A 22,500-nucleotide genomic window follows, 5' to 3' on the forward strand; every position below is an offset into this window, starting at 1 on the left:
TTCCCCCTTTGCACCTTTGTCTTTATTTATTTGATTGTTAACTAAGCTGAAGCGAGAGTCAACTTCCTTTCCCCTTCCCCCCTCCCTTTCCCTATCTCAATACTATTATATGGCCACATTGAATTGTAAAGAAAAAATATTAAAAAAGGAAAAATCTTTTCTTCAACCAAGGCACTCTAATTAAATCTGAAACATATGCTAAATTGTTAGTTACGCAGAGTCTTTTCTTTTTGAAACGATGTATTATGTACATGCATTGCCATGTTATGCACTGGGAGCAACACAGTCAAATATTAATGTACTGAAATGGCACAATGGAATAATAAACACCCCCCATTGCTGCTGAGCATGTTTTTGCAGGCCCTTTCAACACTGCATGTTTTAAAATATGTTTGTGACAGAAAAAAGAACCCATCCGTCAGTATACTGTAAGGCTAAGATTAGGCGCATGGCGTCACGCGCGCCTGTCGCTCGAGCCATCCCTGCACTGAGGTCCGAGGTGATGGGGATGCAAAGGGGAGGAGTCACAAGGCTGGTTCGCCCTCATTGGCTGAACTGCTCACGTGACGCGGCCGCCGCGCGAAAAGACAAAATCGCTCTGCATCGCTCGCGCGGCCGCAGAAGAGGTCTGTTGTTCGCGCCGCGTGCACCGTTGCACCCACTACAATCACGGCCTTAATCAAGCCAAAACAGATATGACAAGTGTTGATGCCCCATTCCCCTTCATTCCTGACTCGAACTTCTAGACCAGAGGATCCTAACAATTTCGCTAATTGGTTTTCAAACTACCAGCTAAATCTGTATATATTTTTATACCATATGTCTTCTCTCCATTTTTTAATTGTCATTTTACAATTCTTTTGTTTCATTTGTGACTTGCTGTATAATGCACATGTTACATTCCCATTGTTTTGACATTGTGAATTGTATTTATTTGGATGGCTCTCCGTTTTTTATTCATCACTATACGATGAGTGGCACACCTGGCTACGAGTCCCAACAGACCAGAATAGGTGCGCTAGGAGGCCCTTTCCTCAATGGTTAAATATTGATTATATACAATAATTCTTACTTGAGAAGGAAATCGTTGTCTTTACAATAGGCTTGAATGGTTGTTATTCCATGCAACGTTGATGTAACATGAGATATGAATGGAGACTGACTTATGTTATCCAGACGTTTTAACTCGCGTATCAGCACTCTGCAAATGCATGAAAAAATGAGCAGGACTTGGAAGCACATATACACAAAGCTTAGCATTTTGTTTAAAGCAGAAAAAAATGGCGGCAGTGGGCACGCACAACTTTCAGGTGCAGGGATAAAGGATCTGGTGAATATGCAGGTGAAGGTGAGAGATCTGTGGCCCCATAAAGATACTCGAAGAAAAGCAGCGAGTTCTGTCGCACTTCAGATGAATTCCACTGTACACAGCTTAGCTCAATCATACATAGACTCATTTGATGCAGAGTAATGGTTACAGTGACAGAAGCACAATGTTTTGGGGAAAACCCTTAGTCAGGTACAAAGCAAAAAATGGAAAGTCCAGTGCGATAGGGCTTGCTGCTTTTTTTTAAATGTAAGGAAACAAGTATAGGGGACCGCAGGAAGCTGCAGAACAAAGGCCCTTCAATATGCTGTGCAGCTGCCTCTTACAAGGTGATGAGCTAATTCAGGTTCATTTGAATGAGATTTGCTCATTCGAATTCCCTTTATGCGGCAGTTCCAAGCTACATTGCTTGCTTTTGACATTTTTTATTACAGGATTTAAACAGGGGGTCTCTGGAGCTGAATTGTGTGAATTATCTCTGCAGCCGGGGAACTTACGTGCCTAACGAAATGGCGGCTTAAATATCCCGCGTGACCAGGACCTTTAAACTCGCAGAGATACCGGCACCCCTTACAGGGGTAAGAATCTCTGGAAGCAGGGGTTCCTCAGAGCTGAAATTAACACAGTACAGTTCTAGAGACCCCCTGCTTCAAAATAACAACAAAAAAGGGCAAGCAATGCAACCCGGACCACTGCTTGAAGTTGACCAATATTACCTTGTTGTAATCTTAAAAGTGACATTGGACAAAAAATTTGTGGCTTTATATTGAAGCCTGATTATATTTTATTTAAAGACAAAATGACACATTTGCCTTTATCATAGTTATCACGCACATCACTGTCAAATATCCCAGTACTTTAACATTTCAATGAAGAATCAGTGTAAAATACAGTAATATTTGCATTTGGGTTTATTAAATATATCTGGTTTGCCCTTTTAATCTATCTACGGTAGATATAAAGAAAATCACAGCAGCAGTCTGCTGTGCTATGAATGACCCTTGTAATAGACCCTTGTATTTCCCGTCTGCTATCCTGAATATATGCATTTCACCTCTAAATGTAAAATGCTATTAGACACACCTGACATTATGACACAAATATTACAAAAGGCAGAGCATACGTTACAATACATAGACAAGTACATTTGCTTTGCAGCAGTTTCCGTATTCTGGAGTTTTAATAACGTTTTATTGTTGCATGAAATCTGGCATAACTTGCTCCTCTTTTATCCCCCGATCAAGGCCGCCAACAGAAATGATTGGGCCCAGGACAAATGTAAGGAGCAAGGTCCCCCTCCACCCCAGTGCACTGCTCCTTACATTTGATGGTATTGGCCTGGGGAGGAGGGGGTGAGGGAGATAAGTATGGGCCTTGGAAGAGAGGAGGGGTGGAGGGTGCAGAGAAGTTATGGGCCCAGGGAGAAGGGTGGGGGAAGAAAGTAAAGGCCTCGGGAGGGGAGATAGATATAGGACTGGAAGAAGGAAGGGCCACAGTAGAGGGGGTCTACCTGCAGCCTCGGAGGAGCCTGCCTACGAATGCCTATGGAGGGGCCTGCCGGAGGGGCGGTGGCTGGCAGAGGGAAGAACCTTACAGGCCCGCAGATTGGGCCCTACACATTTGGGCTGCCGGCAGCGTGGCCCTGGCCCCTTGACTCACCGGGCCCGGGACAACAGTCCTGGCTGTCCCCCCCTGTTGGCGGCCCTGGCCAGGATAGCACATTTACTTCAAGTTTTTATGTTAAAAAAGACACAACTAAATCTTACCGTGAAGCCTTGTTTACTATATAGAAGAGAACACCGAGCGGTAACACAGACAAAAGGAACCATGGGAAGACTGAGCTAATGATACTGAGGCAGAAGACAACTAGGATCATGTTCTGTATAAGCATCTCCATTTGGTAGGGAAGACGCGTATCAACTGAAATGAGAACAATACAACAGGGGCTACATAATAAGAAGACAGCTGTGACACCAGGTGGGCCACCAATAAAATGTTACATTGTTTGTCAAGGACCTCAAACGGAGGTAACTGAGTTATAATCTCTTGCAGAACTGCAGGTTGGGTGGGAGGTGGGGGATGGTTTGTTAATCTGTGCACTCACTGTTTATAAAGGGTTTTTGTTTCATGGTTGATGTTTGTGACATAGGTTAATGCCACTGCAGGTCTCGCAGATCGACAAAAGGTGTATAAATTGCTTTAAAAATTTGTCCATCAAGTAATTTCTGCACTATTTCCTTATATGTCTTAATTCAGTATACTGTGAAGATGTCTTTCCTATGCTGGAGAAGATTTTAGTACTAATAATTTAAATGTAGATGGGGAAGGAGTCTTCACAGCATATTGAAAGGGGGCCTATGGTTCATAAACGTCTAACTTTTTCCCTTAACATTACAAGTGCTTTGGTAATTTAATTTTTTTTTTTTAAAAATACAAAGATTTTCACTGTAATTTCCTTTATGGGAAAAGTGTTGTTGAGAAATAAATCTTAGGATAGGTATATCATTATTTTTCATTGAGAACTGTTAAGTCACGTGCTGTTAACAATATAAGGGAATATTGAGGTTTAGATGACACATCACTCACCCTCATCCATGTCTTTGGTGAACCTGTTCAGGATGCGCCCGAGAGGTGTTGTGTCAAATAACTTTACTGGGCTACAAAGAACTTTTCGAAACAGTAGATCGTGAAGTTTTGTTGAGGCCTTGAGTGTGCTCTAAAAATAATAACAAATGTATTAACATTAATTCATTATTTAGCTTGGGGAATTAATAATTAAGCCAAAAACATAATGTTCTACCAAGTTCTAAGTGGAATGAGTTAATTTATCGAACTAAACATATTTCATCCCAAACCAAATGTGAATAAATAACCGTGACCTTAAATACTATAGATTTGATTTGTATTTGTTTTACTTGACTTGTGTCAGCTTACAAAATGACTTTTGTTTAATGATCTGACCAAACAGCCAACGTCAAAACCAAAGTGAAGATGCTAGTTTTGAAATGTAGTTATTTATATTGATTAAAATATAATGGAGGTAGATGTTCTAGCTCCACTGCACCATGTTTATTTTTTACAATAAATGGTGATTACTGGCTGTCTCGTTCTTAATACTTTTAAATTCTTCTTTTTTTTCATATCACGTTGGAATGAGGTCACCATGATTAAGAGACAAAAAAAAAGGATTTCTAAATCATAATAAAATGTTAACGCAGCAATCCCCTCTAACCCCACTTTTTTTTTTTACACGATTAGAACCCAGGGTCTGCCAGAACCAAACTATTTCCCTATCCCTAGGGAATGAAAATGAAAATGTAAAGAACGTTGGTTAAAATGATGCAGACATACAGTAAAGGGAAGGACATACAGTAAAGGGAAGGACATACAGTAAAGGGAAGGACATACAGTAAAGGGAAGGACATACAGTAAAGGGAAGGACATACAGTTAAGGGAAGGACATGCAGTAAAGGGAAGGCAGCAGGATAGTTGTGTGGGGGTGCACAGTTTACTGCACTATTGGTGGATGTAGGCGAGTATATTTTGGATGAGTGTAAGGTGCATCCTTTAATAACAAATGCTGCAAGAAACACGTCATTTAAAAAGAGACCAACTTTACCTTAACAAACACATATCCTCGAATGAGTTTAAAAATAATAATTGCTACCATGGAAAAAGCGTAAATAGACGTATAAAACTGCAGGTGAGGGTTATCTCTCATGCTACCACTTTGCAGCGTCTCGTTGCTTTGAATAAGGGACGTATTCTAGAAAGAGAAGAGAGTAAAATCAGGGAGACAGTGGTGTTAAACTGGTGTTTTACACATCTGACTGAGCGGCACAACTGGAATGGGAATCGTAGGACAAATAATGAGTAGATAACAAATGAACAACATTCACATTACTGTATTTTAGTACAAAGTTCCAGTTCATTACTCTGCATGCTTCTGCTGCATCAACCTATGTCTATTTGGTTCTGTGGGCCGTACATTTTGGCTGCTTGCCGTTTCCATAGCAGAGAAAGTAACAGGGATACAATTATTAGCATTATTATTCATTTATTGGTGCTTAAAACAACAATTCACTGTTTTCTTTATAGGATTGGAACTAGGGGGTCCCCAGTGCTATTTACAGCTGCGGGGACCCGCCGGAGATACTTATCACTTCCTGTTATTTTAGATCCCCACGTGACCGATCCCCCAAGGGTGCCCAAAGCTGAAAATAGCGCAGTTCAGCTCTGGGAACTTCCTCATTCCCATACTTTAACGAAAAAAGGTGAGTCAAATGGGCAGGATTGCTGCTTTCACCGCCTGTAAATGTATAATTATAATAATTGTATCACTGTTACTTTCTTTTTACAAAACAAAAATGGGGTCAAGAAAATATAAGTAGCCAGGATTGCTGCTTTAAAGCAGTAATCCTGTTTTTTTTTAAAATATATATATATATAGGTTTAAAGCAGGGGGTCTTTGGAGCTGAACCGGATTAATTTTAGCTCCGGGGCCCCCCTGCTTCCCAAGACACATATTTTGGAAAGGGGGTGCCGGTAGCAGCTCCAGCTGGGCTATCATAATGGCAGTTTAAATGTCCCGTATCACGGGGGCCAATAGAAAGCCGTGACATCATCCCTTGCGGCTTCCTGTTGGCACACGTGACCGGGACATTTGAACCTGCAGAGAGATACCGGCACCCCCTTGCGAGGTACGTATCTCAGGAAGCAAGGGGTCCCTGAGCTGAAATGAATGGGGTTCAGCTTCCTGCCTAGGGGTGGGGGGGTGGGGGAGATCTAATTGTAGAGCACATGTTCCGTTAAGCTGAGGTATAGTATGGGAAGGTAATTTGTGCAAGGCTACGGAGAATAAGCATAATAGAGGCTGGAATTAAACTCACTTTCTTATATAACAAAAAAACAACAGCTTAGCCTCTATGCCAAGGCTCTTCCTATTCAATGTGCTGTGCAATTGCTTCCAAGAGCCGGGAAGATTTTATTCCTGTACAACTGAATAGAGCTGAGCCAGAGCGAGGACTGAACTTTTCATTGAGCCAGAGCGCGGACTGAACTTTTCATTGAGCCAGAGCGCGGACTGAACTTTTCATTGAGCCAGAGCACGGACTGAACTTTTCATTGAGCCAGAGCGCGGACTGAACTTTTCATTGAGCCAGAGCGCGGACTGAACTTTTCATCACTTTCTTATATAACAAAAAAACAACAGCTTAGCCTCTATGCCAAGGCTCTTCCTATTCAATGTGCTGTGCAATTGCTTCCAAGAGCCGGGAAGATTTTCTTCCTGTACAACTGAATAGAGCTGAACTCTTCTCAAGGACTAGCAAAGCTTCTCCACTGCTGCTGGAACAAGGGCTTATGTAATATAAAAATCATTTTCCTAAAGCTACATAGAGAGAACCTTGGAGCCACATTTCCTGATTGTTGTGAACCAGAAGGTCAAACATCTCCCATGTTTTTTTTTATATGTATAATACAGTAGTTGTATTATTTACCATATTTAAAAGCATTATTAGATGTAATGTAATGTTTTAATGGCAATTCTGGAGAGACAAACAGCAGTTGATTTGTGAAGCTGATTTACAGTAATATTCTTGGTTTTTTTTACCTTACACTTGTGTACTGAATGCATAGAAAAGTGTTTCACAATCTGTCATTGTGCAAGGATACGTTACCAATTTGGTTAATCTTACTCTGGACAAAGGACTTTTAAAGCCCAGCTGAATTAACTCAGAACCCCTTCAGACCACAGCTGCGTCGTCCCAAAGGTTGGCAGCCGAAGTGACAACAAAGGCTGTCAACCGTTTGCTGCCGTTCGCCGATAGGTTACTGGGTTGGGTAAACTTTGCTAACACAACACATTGAAGGCCTATCCTACCTCTTCTAACGCAATTTCGACCTTGTCTGTAACTGTTACATAGGTCCTTAAACATATATTATCTCTAACTGTCCATGAAATGTCTGTAAATTGAATGTATAACCTCTGGTCATTTAATGCAACCATGTATTGTTATAAGTCTGTGCCCAGGACATACTTGAAAACGAGAGGTAACTCTCAATGTATTACTTCCTGGTAAAACATTTTATAAATACATTTTTTTTTTTAAATGGTGTGGCTGCTAATTTTTTCCCATAAATGTTAATTCTTTCCTCCCTTGAAGCCAATATACATATTTAAGGTTTTACAATCCCCTTCCTATATCTCAGCTCAGATCTAGTTTTACTTACTGTACAGTATGTATGTCTCTTGTGTTCTGCTCAAGACCATCTCTCCCACATCATTTTAAAACTTTTTGAACTCCCTGCCCCCGTCCTCTGAAACTCTCCTTCTCTCAATACTCACCTAGGAACTAGTACTCCCCACCTTCAGGTTTCATCTAAATGCCCATTTCCCCAATGAAAATAAAGGAGTATGCTGCACACCACAATGAAAAAAATACATACAGTCTGCCGGTGCTGCTGGTTCAAGGAGTACCTGTCAGAGTAATTCCAGGGCAATACTCAGGAAAAGAAGGATCCAACGCTCTACGGATTTGATTATAATTTATTTGTGCCACACAAAATGAGTGGCACAAATAAATTAGCATTATAATCAAATCCGTAGAGCGTTGGATCCTTCTTTTCCTGAGCATTTCCTCAATGAAGCATTACAATAGCTATGAAATATGACTACACTGACCATTTGCCATCAGTACATACAGGCAGTATATGTCAATTGAATCCCTTTAGGACAGCAATTGATCTTCCGATGTATACTTTTTATGTTTGATACGTTATTCCCTGTCTTGTATTATGTGTAATCGAACACATTATATGTTGTATGAGAATATCAATGCTACTATAAAAATCTACATAAATACGATAAGCATTCTGTGATTAAACATTTCATAATAGTGAGTTATAGTAATTAGTAATGGCTGTACTCACCCCACTGCCTTGTTTAATCCAGAAACTAAGCCACCAGTTGCTAAAGGCCACAGTCCCTGTAGCTAGCACAAACAAGATGGCGTTCACAGTGAATTGCAGCGGTCCTCCGGCGGCTTTAATGTACACTCCATACATTGACCAAGGCACAGATCCATCCCCTTTCTCCTCAACCTGCATGAGCTCTGTGAAAAGATGATTACAAATAGTATCGTGGTCTACAATGGTAATTCAGTGTAATAAATAAGGTAGCACCAATCTACGCGTATTTGTAAAGACCTTGACTCAAAATACTCCCATATTGCAGCACATTCCTACAGTATGTATAATAAAATAAAGTAATCTAAATGATATGGCCTGTAAGAAAACAAAAAGTACAAATGATATACAGGCATACCCCGCATTAACGTACGCAATGGGGACCGGTGCATGTATGTAAAGTGAAAATGTACTTAAAGTGAAGCACTCCCTTTTCCCACTTATTGATGCATGTACTATACTGCAATCATCATATATATATATATATATACAGGCATACCCCGCATTAACGTACGCAATGGGGACCGGTGCATGTATGTAAAGTGAAAATGTACTTAAAGTGAAGCACTCCCTTTTCCCACTTATTGATGCATGTACTATACTGCAATCATCATATACGTGCATAACTGATGTAAATAACGCATGTGTAACAGGCTCTATAGTCTCCGCGCTTGCGCACAGCTTCGGTACAGGTAGGGAGCCGGTATTGCTGTTCAGGACGTGCTGACAGGCGCATGCGCGAGCTGCCGTTTGCCTATTGGGCGATATGTACTTACTCGCGAGTGTACTTAAAGTGAGTGTCCTTAAAGCGGGGTATGTCTGTACTCCCCTAAGGTAGTACTATCACATATTCAATGTAAGAAAAGTTTGTGCTAACTACCGGATGCTGAAGATTAGCATTCTTTTTAATATAAAGTATTAATAATGCATAAGTGAACGGAAGCCACAATCCTAGATCTACTATTTAGATGCTGTTAGGAAAGATTGTATATATGCTTCACTCCCTATAACATACAGAACCCCCACTATCCTACTTCAAAATACAATTATTGAAAGGATTGAATTACACATGATTGGTATTTTTTGTTGGTTTATGGCTTAATAAATCTGGTTGATCAATCATTTACTATCCTGTCCACTAGTATCTGTTTCATCATTTCCACTAATGAAAGGTATATATAGGGATATACCAAATAAGTAAACATGGAAAGGATGTTGATCCAGGGAGAAATCTGATTGCCATTATTGGACAATGAAAATTAAGGGGAGCGCAAAAAGATACAAATATATGCAATTCAAGTGAATGAAAAGTGCAAGTGATATAAGAAAATAAGAAATGATACTAAAAGCAAACACAAAGTGTGGCTGGATGCCAGGGGATTCCCATCAGATGTTCATCTGTACCGTATGTCCAGCTCAGACACAAATCCACCTCAGAGGAGAGACAGATATACAATGGTGCAGACAGTATAAACAGAGATTTAATAAGCACTGTGATAAGCACAAACAAATGCGCACTTACAATGCCACAGATTTAAAAAAACGCATTGGTTTAGAAGTTTATACTCAACTTCGGAGTGCCGAAGATCTCACCGCCGCCCGACCCGCACAGCGTCCCTTGTGATCAGCGTTGACTCGAAGCAGCAGTCTCGGTCCGACTGCTGCTGCTCTGTGCGGACACCGCTATGAGAATTCCCAGTCCCGGAGCTGTGTATACTGGAAGTGATGTCACGCTTCGAGTCGACGCTGATCACAAGGGAGGCTGTGCTGGTCGGGCAGCGGTGAGATCTTCGGCACTCCAAAATTGCGTATAAACATCTAAACCAACGCGTTTTTTTTATTATCTGGGGCATTGTAAGTGTGCCTTTGTTTGTGCTTATCACAGTGCTTATTACATCTCTTTATACTGTCTGCACCATTGTATGTTCGGCTCTCCTCTGAGGTGAATTTGTGTTTGCGCTGGACATGTTTTTGCTTTTAGTATAATTTCTCATTTTTATACTTTCTTATATCACTTGCACTTTTCATTCACTTGAATTGCATATATTTGTATTTTTTGCACTCCCCTAATTATTCACTGTATCATTTGTTAAAGGATTTGGAAACTATGCTTTATTTGGGTTACAGAGATGCATTGACCCAGATACATAAAGCAGTGGTAAGGAAAACTGGAGATGTTCTCTTCAAAAAATTAGTACATTTTTGGTCAACTTGCATGCTACAGTAGTTGACCAAAAATGTACTAATTTCTGGAGATAAGACCTCCCGTTTTCCTTACCACTACTTGATGTATCTGGGCCATTGTTGGATGTTTCACAGGGTTTTCAGTTTGCCTTCCTCAGGATCGATATTCTGTAAATGTTTGATTTGGACACTCATATTTTTACAGCATATATTGTTGGGAAGGGGGACGAGCAGGCAGGGGGGGCACAGACTAAAAAGTTTGCGCACCCCTGCTCTAGAGTAACTATTTAGGTATTAGTTAAGGCAGCGGTGCGCAAACTGGGGGGCGCAACCCCCAGGGTGGGCGCGAGACTGCCGGCGGGGGGGCGTGGGGTTCACAGAGGCCCCGCGCACTTCCCGAAGGCACTTAAATTAAGTGCCGGGGGAGCTGCAGGGCCTCTGTAAACCTTTACTTACCTAGGCTCCGGCGGCTTCCTTCCTGCGTCGCCATGGCAACGTGGCGTCAAAATGACGCTGCGTGGTCATGTGACGTCACATTGCTATGGCAACGTGACGTCATGATGCCGGAGCGCAGGTAAGTGGGGGTTAGGGGGGGCGCAGGAGGGGACCGCCGGCAGGGGGGCGCAGGGAAAAATGTTTGTGCCCCCGAGTTAAGGCGTCAGTAAGGGTTACAAATGTGGATTAGGGACAGTGTAATTTATTACTACAGGCAGTCCTCGGTTATCCGCCGGAATCCGTCCCGCATGCCGCCGTCGGATTGTGGGTCCATGTTAATCCGCGGCAGTGAAGGTCGGATAATCCGGTCCAACGTCGGATAATGCACTTGGCGGAATGCATTGTCTGACATCTGATAATCCGTTCCGACGTCGGATAATGCACTTGGCGGAATGCATTGTCTGACATCTGATAATCCGTTACGACGTTGGATAATGCACTTGGCGGAATGCATTGTCGGACATCTGATAATCCGTTCCGACGTCGGATAATGCACTTGGCGGAATGCATTTTCGGACATCTGATAATCCGTTCCGACGTCGGATAATGCACTTGGCGGAATGCATTTTCGGACATCTGATAATCCGTTCCGACGTCGGATAATGCACTTGGCGGAATGCATTGTCGGACATCTGATAATCCGTTCCGACGTCGGATAATGCACTTGGCGGAATGCATTTTCGGACATCTGATAATCCGTTCCGACGTCGGATAATGCACTTGGCGGAATGCATTGTCGGACATCTGATAATCCGTTCCGACGTCAGATAATGCACTTGGCGGAATGCATTGTCGGACATCTGATTATCCGTTCCGACGTCGGATAATGCACTTGGCGGAATGCATTGTCGGACATCTGATAATCCGTTCCGACGTCGGATAATGCACTTGGCGGAATGCATTTTCGGACATCTGATAATCCGTTCCGACGTCAGATAATGCACTTGGCGGAATGCATTGTCGGACATCTGATTATCCGTTCCGACGTCGGATAATGCACTTGGCGGAATGCATTGTCGGACATCTGATTATCCGTTCCGACGTCGGATAATGCACTTGGCGGAATGCATTTTCGGACATCTGATAATCCGTTCCGACGTCGGATAATGCACTTGGCGGAATGCATTGTCGGACATCTGATAATCCGTTCCGACGTCGGATAATGCACTTGGCGGAATGCATTGTCGGACATCTGATTATCCGTTCCGACGTCGGATAATGCACTTGGCGGAATGCATTGTCGGACATCTGATAATCCGTTCCGACGTCGGATAATGCACTTGGCGGAATGCATTGTCGGACATCTGATAATCCGTTCGATGGATAACGGACCGACGGATAGTGAGGACCACCTGTATACAGTTTTAGCTCTGCACTTTGGGGCAGCAAGGACTTTTCACATCATTTAACATTTATAACTGAGGGAGCCTCACAATGGCGGTGAGTGTACTGTATATGTCATATGATTGAATTTTAAAGATACATTTTTTCTTGTTCTAATGAGTTGTTAGCTTTTGTAACTGATTACTATCATCTTCTTTTCTGCATTACAAATCTGAAGAATGATAATTGATTTAGGTGCAGATCTATAGTAATTATAGTCAGATTGTTATATATTATCCTCTGAGAGATCATGCTCTTGTATTATTACTTTGTTTTTTGGGGTTAGTGATTTTATGTTTAATTAAAAGATACATTTTATAATGCTTTGGGATAATTTTCTCTGAGTGCAATTTTTAAGGGGCATTTCTGTCTTCTGTTGATTTAGATTTATTTCCCCTTTTTCTGCACCCTTCCTGGTATTCCTCATATATTACATGTAGGCAAGAAGGGCTGCTTGCTTTAGTACTTCATATCCGGTGGTCTACATGCATCAAAATTGAGAACAAAATAGCAAGAAATGCCAAGAATTGATTCATACTATTACAAGATATGTGTAGTAACTCATCAAAGGCTTTCTATTTTTCATATACTGGAACTAGTTACTATACACTGGCGACACACTTTATTCGAGCTTGGCTAGTCCCACGAATTCGGGTATACCCGGGTGTATTGAGGTTTGTGACTGTTTTCTGCCCGAGTGCATTGAGTTATTTTCCAAGCAGGGATTGAAGCATTTTATTCCCGCTGGCTGCAATACTGCACAGTATATATATATATACTGCATTACAATTCATGAATTTATGCCATCTGGTAGACACGCGAAGCATTGCAGCCTATTAAATCCTAATCATTATCATTTAACAGATCAGCCGCCCATCAGCCAGGCATGAACCCAGGCTGGGAAGGCAAATGCAACGGGGCTTGTTAGAGGTGAGGAGCGGCGCATTCCAGGTATCTGCCAGGTACATACCGGGTATTTGCTCGAATAAAGTGTGTCGGTGCAGTATGTCTTGCTGACACAAGCGAGAAAAACTCGCAAAGGGACCTATACATCAAACTGGTGACAGTGAGAGTCATATTAAATACAGTATGTGTCTCATCAACAAAATGTGTGCCTATCTTGCTAAACTAGAGTCACTGAGAGATTTGGGGATTGTAAATATAGAACAAAAGGAGGAGTTAGCAAAAAGTTACTTGTACAGTATAATGTGGTGGGAAATACCAATTTCTGACTTTTATTATCACTTAACAGTATCTGTGTTAAAAAAAAAGTTTTATTTCTAATTCCAAAAACTACTGCAACTCATTTATAAATATTACTGTAAATGTATTTGGTAATCTGCTATCTGGGGAAAGTATTTCTATTCATGACATTGTTACTATTATACTGTAAAATGTACTCAATACAGGACTGTGCATACAGTAGCTTCTAAAAATGACTAATTGAAGTGGACGGATAAGTAAAGTTATCCAACTGATGTGTATTTTTTGTATACAATATTCCCATTATCTTTTAAAGTTGACAGAAAAACCAATGTTATTGATATCTAAAAGTACATTTGTTTCAGGCTGCTCTTTGATAACCTACAGTATTTCATCATTGTATGTTTCTAATCTTGTAAACTGGGTATTTTATAGAGTATATCCACTGTTAAAAAGTTAGATCCATCTGCATATACATTCCTAGTTAGCTGTAAGTAGATGAGACATACTTAACACAAACTGACCTACTTACTGATTCAAAAAGTGCCTCAAACATTCAATCCAGAATGAACTGAGGAGTCTAACTACATTTAAACACAATTTTCACATACCCCTGACCTCTTCCTCTTCATTGTAATTAAGGCTAACCAAATCTCCCTCTGATTCTTGAACCGATCCCTTATCATCATCGTCTCCGTCACCATCTCGATCTCCCAGCACTATAGGTGACATGTCTGAAGAACTCCCACTCTGGGAGCAGTCAAGAGTGTGATGATCCATCACTTCTTCCACTTGTATTCCTGCATTGTAATGGTTGTGCTCCAAGTTGACTCCCTCCAAGTTGAGGAAGCTCATTTCTTCATGCTCTGTGCTCTCCTCTGTCTTGCAGGACATGTCTGAAACTGAAATATTGAGTGTCAAACTGTCCCTATATTAGTTCATAACGAGATCAATTACTGTGACCTAATAAAAACAGAAGCTTGTGGTGTTCACTCACATTTGTTTAATTACCAGAATGTTTTTTTTCCTACAAACAGATTATTGTTTATTTGTGAGTCAACAATAACTGAAGGGAAAGAGTACAATTATTCAGCACCCTGGAGACAAATAGAAATGTTTATAGTAACTGAAACACAGACATACACAGAGGCGGAACTAGGTATTTTTGCGCCCAAAATCCCAACATCTGCTTCCCCCCCCCAATTTATAGAATCCCCACTCTCTTTCCTCCCTCCCTACCACTCTACCTCTCTTGTCTCTCCCCCCCACACTCTGAGGCTGCGGCCAGGCAGGGAGCCGGCGCGCTGCGCCCCCTGCTCGGCCGGGCGATTCGTGGCTAGATGCGCACTCTTCTGGGGGTGCAGCCACGACGTCACGGAGCTGGTTCACCCTCATTGGGTGAACCGCTCACGTGACGCACTTGCGAGCGGCAAATTCAAATTTGCTTGCTCTGCAAGCATCTAAGCGCCATGCATGCTAAGGCCTGGGACCCGCTGCGCTCGTTGGCGCGGGCGGCAATGTAGCGAGTTCCCCACCAGCAGGGGAATCCTCGCGAGTCGGTCCCGGTCCCCACTGGCTGCACAGCTGATCACACGCTGTGGCGCGTCAGCCGCTAGGAGACACCACAGAATGGTGTTTCCTAGCTTCGACGCGTCACGTGGTGTGGCTGTGAGCCAATGGGGAGGGGAGGCTGCGGGAGGAGGAGAGGCTTCGGGGAGCGGGGAGGAGTGTGGAGTGAAAGCAGGTGAGTGCCTGTCTGTATATGTGTGTGCCTGAGTGCCTGTGTGTGTGTGTATGTGTGTGCCTGAGTGCCTGTTTGTGTGTGTGTGTATGAGTGTGTGTATGTGTGTGCCTGTCTGTGTGCGTGCCTGTCTCTGTCTGTGTGTGTGTATGAGTGCGTGAGTGCCTGCCTGTGTGTGTGTGTGTGTGTGTGTGTGTATGTATGTATGAGTGCCTGCGTGTGTGTGTTTTTTTACTTACCTGCAGCCCGTGGCAGCCCGTGGAGGGAGGGGGGGGAAGAGTAGCGGGTCCCTGCGCTCAAGCCACGCCCCCCTCCCTGTCAATCCTCCAAGTCAATCCTCCCACCTCCCGCTCCGGCCCCTCACGTCATGGCCGCGCCCCCCCCGACCCGTTTGGCCACGCCCCCCCCGCTCCGAGAAAAGCATCCTGTAGACCGCAGATCGCGGTACAGCGAGTTGCACGCGCCGCCGGCAAGCAAGCCAGCCGTGCGGACGCGTGCAACGGGACCTTAGCCTTAGGCGCTTGCTCACGCTGGCCACATACATTGCCACAATGTGTTTCATCTCTCTCCCTCTCCCCCTTTTCTCTTGTACCCTCTCCACCCTTTATTTCTCCTTTCTCCCCCTTTCTCTCTTTCCATCCCCCGTCTCCCTCACCCTCCTTTCTCTCTTTCCATTCCTCCTCTCCCCCTTTTCGCTCTGCCTCCCCTCGCTTTCTCTCCTCCTTTCTCTCTCTCCCTCCTGTCTCCCCCCCCCCCTTCCACCTTTTTCCACCACCCCTTAGATCCGCCTCTGGACATACATATCAAATTTATGTCTCAACTAAGAAGTCCCTTCAGAAAGATACTACTGTACTACAAAGATGTTTGTTAAAACCCACACCCACCAGTATTTTTCTTTGCAAAGCACTTAAAGTTCACCTGGCAGTAATAGTTATAATTTAGCAATTGTGCCTTAGAAATGCTACAAACGCTTATCAGACCCTGTGATGTAGAAAGATACAGTGAATCCGATTTCTGTGCATTGAGGACGACCAAAGCATTGATCGACAGAAGATCAATATTGATCAATGAAATGATCCCTATTATCAGAAGGACAAGCACTAGGTCTCCCATGACTATTCACAGCAGCAAAGTATAACACATTTCTTGAAGGAGCGGTTCGGTTTACTGTTTTTTTTTAAATAACTAATTTTTGTTATACATGCTGGGACCAACGGGTCACCTAAAGCTTATTTTCCACTTCAGGGAGTCCCCGGTTCCTTGGATACTTACTGGTGAAGTTACCGGGTTTAAATCTCACTCAGGGGAATCAAAGTGCCAAATCTCAAGCCAGTAAGAAGCTGCAACATAATCAGTTGTGGCTTCCTATTAGACGGCCATATAAATCACCTTTTTAAAACCAGGATGCATTAGCGGTAACTTCACCAGTAAGTATCTCAAGAACCGGGGCTTCCCAGAGCTGAAAATAGCACGGTTCAGATATGGAGAACTTTCCAGGTGAGATTATGTAAAGAAAAAAACAGAGGGAAAAAAAACAGAGGCTACTTAGGGTACATTGCTCCTTTAAGAAAATACCATATGCATGGACATTTTTTAGAAATAATTTGAAAAAAGGAACTATACAAATGTAGCCGGTCCCCTGAGGGAGTTGCTGGCCCCCCCTCGGGATACTCACCGCGGCGGTAGGGGGTTAGAGCCGCTCGCGGGAAGGTGCCGGGCGTGTGCGCGCATAGCGCAGCTAAGAGAGACGGCCGGTTGCCGGGGACGCGATCGGGCCGTTGCTAGGCCCGCGGTAGCGTCGTAAGGGTACCGGCGGCTCGCAGAGCAGGACACCGCCATTGTAAAGTGTTTTGCGCATGCGCAAGGGCTAGGAGCGCCGGGAGGACTCCAGGGGGGCTCGCGCATGCGCAGTGAAGAGCCAGTAAAGCCCGCGAAGCCCTAGCCAATGAGAGGAGGGCTCTGTAAGGGGACTTCAAGTCCCATGAGCCTCTGGAGCGGCCCCATGACGCCAGGGAGTCAATAGGACTACAGGAGCTCCCTGCTTGCAGGGATTAGATACATTTCGCGGGCTGGAGCACGTTGGTTGTTGGTGACCGGAGCAGCTAGGGGAAGGAGGTAGGGTGCAGGAGTCAGTGACTCCCTGCACTAGGCCAGCAATCCCCCTAGGCCCCAGATAGCCCTGAGTCACCCTAGTGGAGTATTGTAGGGACAGGCCCTAAGTTAGGGACTCTGCCCCATTAGCTACTTGATAGTAAGGGATAAAGAATATTGTGTGTCTTGCTGAGCGAGCTGGACTATTATCAGGGTGGGATCGCCCCGGATGGATCATCCTACTGTGGATCACGGATATCGTGCAGGAGTTCGCCGTGACCCTTTGCGAAGCCGTTGCAGGTCCGAGCGCTGGAGTGCTCGGCAGGTAACCCATAACCACAAGTGCACCAACAAGGCCTATCACTAGACATAGTGGCTGCGCAGTCACACACACACACCTGTATCTGACTTGGTAGTGCGAGACATTGGGTGGGGTTACTGGACACTGGGTGGGACCATTCAGTGGAAGTTTTAGCGTCCGCCGTGGCGCATAAAGTGTTAGCGTCCGCCGTGACGCATAAAGTGTTAGCGTCCGCCGTGACGCATAAAGTGTTGGTGTCCGCCGTGGCACAAGATAGCGTTAGCGTTGTGTGAGATGCAGTGGTTAGTTTCTCCTCTAGAGAGGGACACTTGTTATATTCAGTGTGTTGATATATGTGTTTCTTATGCTCCAAAGTAAAAATACGTGTATATGGTTATTGTATGATGTCCTGCGAGGAACAATTCCTGCTCTGCTAGGAACCATCGCAGGTGGAGGCGCTGCACCGAGTAAGTGGTTACTCATAGTATCATAATTGCCCCAGGTTTCCCTTGGCGGAAGCTCAGCCCTCCTGTGAGCCAACAGGTAAAGCACCACACGCAGGTAACACTGTATGTTCTCCGCACCCACACTATAATCTGCGATTGGGTGGGGGAAAACCCGTTACACAAAGTTACATTGGAGTTTCCCTATTACACTCCCCTTTCCCAGCACCCAGCTCATGCATCTTATCTTTCACAAGGGACTTTAGCTATTCCATCCCCCGTCTATGTCAGACACATACACAGGTCCAGATCCACAAAGCTCAGTTATTGACTTAACAAGGTGTTAAGTTAACGCATCATTAAGTGGTAATGGGTATCTTCTGTATTCATTTTTTTTTACAAATTTGTGACTGTTACCTTATAATGAATGATGGTAATTGTAATATAGACCTTAAATTAGGCTAAAACCAAGAGAACTAGTGAGATTTTTATGACTGATTCAAATCTGTCCACATTAAAAAGACGCTCAGTACTGTATGTTACTTTTTTTTCACCTATTGTGTATTAGGCCCAAGTCTAGTGAAAGTTCAATTAGTATAATTAAAGTGGCCGATATGCTCCTGGGAGAAAACTAACAATCAGAGTTAAACGTTAAATGGTAGGTTCTGTGTAGGAGAATCAAGAGAAAAATGTACATTATCAATGACACAAAAGATAACAAGGCCTAATATACATAATACGATGTATGCAATACAATAAGGACTCTTGTACTTGGTTTAGTGCTTATACAGATTTACCTGCTGCTTGGTCTTGCAGGGCAGTGTCAGGCAGACTGTGCTCAGAAGCTTTTGAAGAACTCTGCAACCCTTTCATGTTTGTGTCACTGTCTGCCAGCCTAGTATCTGACCTACTTCTGCCATAGACCCTAACCTGGTATTTGACATCTCCTTCAGACGCTACTTGACGTATCAATACTGTGCCACCTCCATGTCCTAAAATATAAGCTCTGTAAGACTTCTTGTTTATGTGAAGGTTCGCAGGACAGTTGTATTAGACATACAAACGAAAACATGGCATGAATACCATAATATCATAAAATACCAGCCACACTAAAGTAAAATATATTTAGTACATTTCCAGACATATACTGTACTATCATGTATGTGACAGAGATGCTTTAGAAGATGGTCCAGTTCTACTCATCGCCATAATGTTGCTTGGCAATTGCATAAATAGAACACAAGCCATACAATGAATTGAACAATGGGAATGCCCATGGATTGGGTTGCTGTGGTTAGCAAGCTATAGAACAGTACTTGCAGCACTCCAAGAAACATAATATTCGAAAAAGGTGGATACTGAGGAAGTAGAATATGGGTGCTTTAGGACTGTACAGACCTCAAACACCAAAACCACAAAGTAGCAAAATACAGGTGCTCCAAACAATACAACAAATAAATCACATATTAATTAATTGTGTTGGTGATTGACAAAGCTAACTTTTTTTTATCACTTCTTGAATGTTGGCCGAGGCAGAACGTTAGAATGAGATGTATCTGCTATTCGTTTTTGCTATTATTATTCATACATTTAGTGTTAATATTTGAATTTCAGTCTTGGGAATTCACATCCCAAATGTAGAATGCCACCAACTTAAAACTGACCACCAAGTACTAAAATGGTCGTTGTTGCAGAGATTTGTATCTGGAAGTTGGGTCAAAAGAAGACAAATCTACTGCCCAAGAGCTGTAAGCACCTCACTGCTCATATGGGCCTAAAGAGCACTACATAAAACTGATGTGTTTGCTGCAATTAATGATGGGGAAGTTAGTGGGAGGTCAGCACAGGACCCCACAACGCTCTACTTAATGCTGGGGCTAAATACTTGTGTAAATAAGGTTTTTTTTCCAAAAATGTTGGTGTAAAGGATTACCATACTTATTTAGCTCTATTCATTAATATATAAAAATATGCAACAGGTCCCAGGTGAGGACCAACATTTTTATTCTCTGAAATAGAAACCTACGTATTACATCTTTAAGTGCAGTGGGTGCCAGCCTGTTCCATTCTGAGACCTAAAGCCATTGCCAAGTCCCCAGGCATGCATGCATATCCCTCTCTCCCTCTCTCCCTCTCTCCCTCTCTCCCTCTCTCCCTCTCTCTCTCTCTCTCTCTCTCTCTCTCTCTCTCTCTCTCTCTCTCTCTCTCTCTCTCTCTCTCTCTCTCTCTCTCTCTCTCTCTATATATATATATAATTGTAGCCCTGTGTAAAATTGTGTTACATGCCTTCTCATTCTGTGCTGTAATTCCTGTTAAGAGGGCAGGTTTGCCAGAAGTCATCATGGAGGTTTGCCCTCAACCCCCTTGTGGTGTGTAAGGTGTAGCAAAGGAAGTGACAGCATGCTCTGTGTCCACTGTTAGTGACACAGTGGTGGGTCTTCTGGAACCTATATATTACACATCACTTCCTAAAGTTAGTGCGTTATGTCTGGGTCAAGTATCTGGTGCAAGAGCTGTGAGTCTGTGCAGCTCAAGTGTCAGTAGTTGCAGAGAGACAAGCTGACACCACACTGTGTCCAGGGCTCTGGCACAGATGGTGGCCCTCCCTTAGTGTAGAGGTAGCAGAAATATACCTGGCTGATTAAAGAGTCAGGAGGGTCCTTCCTAATGATGTGCAGCTATATGATGTGCAACTAAGTACCGGCCGCTATGATGGGCAGTCTGCCATGCCTGATGCAAATAAAGATGCCCTTGATTGAAATACCCTTCTGGCCTGAGACTGGAGTTATTCAGGAAGAAGATGCACCCAGGAGTTCTCTTCCAGAAACTCCTGCCTGCTATTGTGGGGATCTGGAAGGGATGGAGGCGCTGTACCAACTGTGAGTAGAACTCATACCTCATACGCCTGTCATGGTGAAATCCCCACTACCAACGAGCGGGAGACTCAGGAGTCCTGTGAGCCAGCAGGTGCACCACACTACACTGACATGTAACTGGGGGCAGATTATGCATATAGGGGCCCATATGAGCTTGGGTAGGCCTCGTACCGTTACATATATATATATATATTGCAACTGTAAATATTACTGTATGCTCATTTGCGTGTCTTAGACAGGTCTGCAACCCTGTCTTTCCCCATTATCGCCCCGCATACAGCGCTTCCACTGCAGCAAGGGATTCTGGGAAATGACATGCAAATGAGCACTCATATATAAATATATATGTATATATATATCTCAAAGAGACAAAGATGTTACGTGCTCAATGATAAGGGGACCATGTGTCAAGGGTATAGAACATAAGCCACTGGATCACAGACGGGGTGATAGAAATAAGACATTAGCACAACGAGAAACTTACTGGATCTACTCTCTTAATTCCTTTGTTCCTAATGGATTACATGAGGATATTGATATTATCTCTTTTTCTACAAGTGTAACACCCTTATCTAACCCTCCTTACAGTATATTTGAATACATATTTGCTTTTTCCCTCTATGTATATATCCAATGGATTTGCTAAATAGGGAAGCGGGTCTGCAAGCGGCTCTTACCCCGCTTCTCCAGAAGGCCTTTTTTCTGCTCCACACATTCTCTCATTTAGCTGTGGGAGTCATCCTAGAGTGGACAGACGGTCTCCTTGGATATATGCTTATGTTCCTGCATGTCATTTCCCAGAATCCTTTGCTGCAGTGGGAGCACTGTATGCTTGGTGATAACGGTTGATAGGCAGGGTTGCAGACCTGTCTAAGACATGTGAATGTGCTCACAAGTGATATTCTTTATTGGCTATATGCTAACGGTGGAGGTTTTTTGTCGCCTTTTTCACCCACCATAACTTAAAATGTATATATATTATACATATATATATACATAGTAAAGTTATGGTGGGTAAAAAAAGTGACAAAAACCCTCCACAGTAAAGCATATAGCAAATGGAAATATTACTGTATGCTCATTTGCATGTCTTAGACAGGTCTTGGTTGCGCTGGCTATATCTATACGGCATCTGTAGGTTAAGTGGTTGCCCATTACGGATCAGCACCCCTTCAGTTTAATTATATGGGTTTTAGCATTGTGAAAAGTTTCTGGAATAGAAGTGGATATTTTACAACACAAAATAAGCTGAGTAAAACCGCACCTGCTATTTCATGCAAACATTTCTCTGAGAGGGACATCTCACTAGAAACAAAAGGTTGTATGTTTCTTGGACTGCTGTATTGATCCCAAAAATATAACAACACTATTCTGTAATTTAAACTCAGTGGTGTCAGAAGTAATGTTTAAGTTCCTGGACTCTAAAAAAGCTGAAACAACATGTTAGTAGACATTATTATAAAGCAAGAATGTGCCTTCAGTATTTAAAG

General features: G+C 43.1%; 1 protein-coding gene across 1 annotated transcript in view; it reads right to left on the minus strand.

The window, feature by feature from the left end:
- LOC142489537 (ATP-binding cassette sub-family C member 5-like) overlaps positions 1-22,500 on the minus strand; it is a 201,817-nt gene that overhangs the window by 62,285 nt on the left and 117,032 nt on the right. Inside the window, 7 exon segments of the mRNA XM_075590487.1 lie at positions 1,073-1,201; positions 3,094-3,247; positions 3,914-4,043; positions 4,947-5,093; positions 8,258-8,439; positions 14,170-14,460; positions 18,932-19,126. Of these exon segments, the coding sequence (XP_075446602.1) occupies positions 1,073-1,201; positions 3,094-3,247; positions 3,914-4,043; positions 4,947-5,093; positions 8,258-8,439; positions 14,170-14,460; positions 18,932-19,126 (1,228 nt within the window).

Source organism: Ascaphus truei, chromosome 3 (genome assembly GCF_040206685.1).
Source record: "Ascaphus truei isolate aAscTru1 chromosome 3, aAscTru1.hap1, whole genome shotgun sequence".
NCBI lineage: Eukaryota > Metazoa > Chordata > Amphibia > Anura > Ascaphidae > Ascaphus > Ascaphus truei.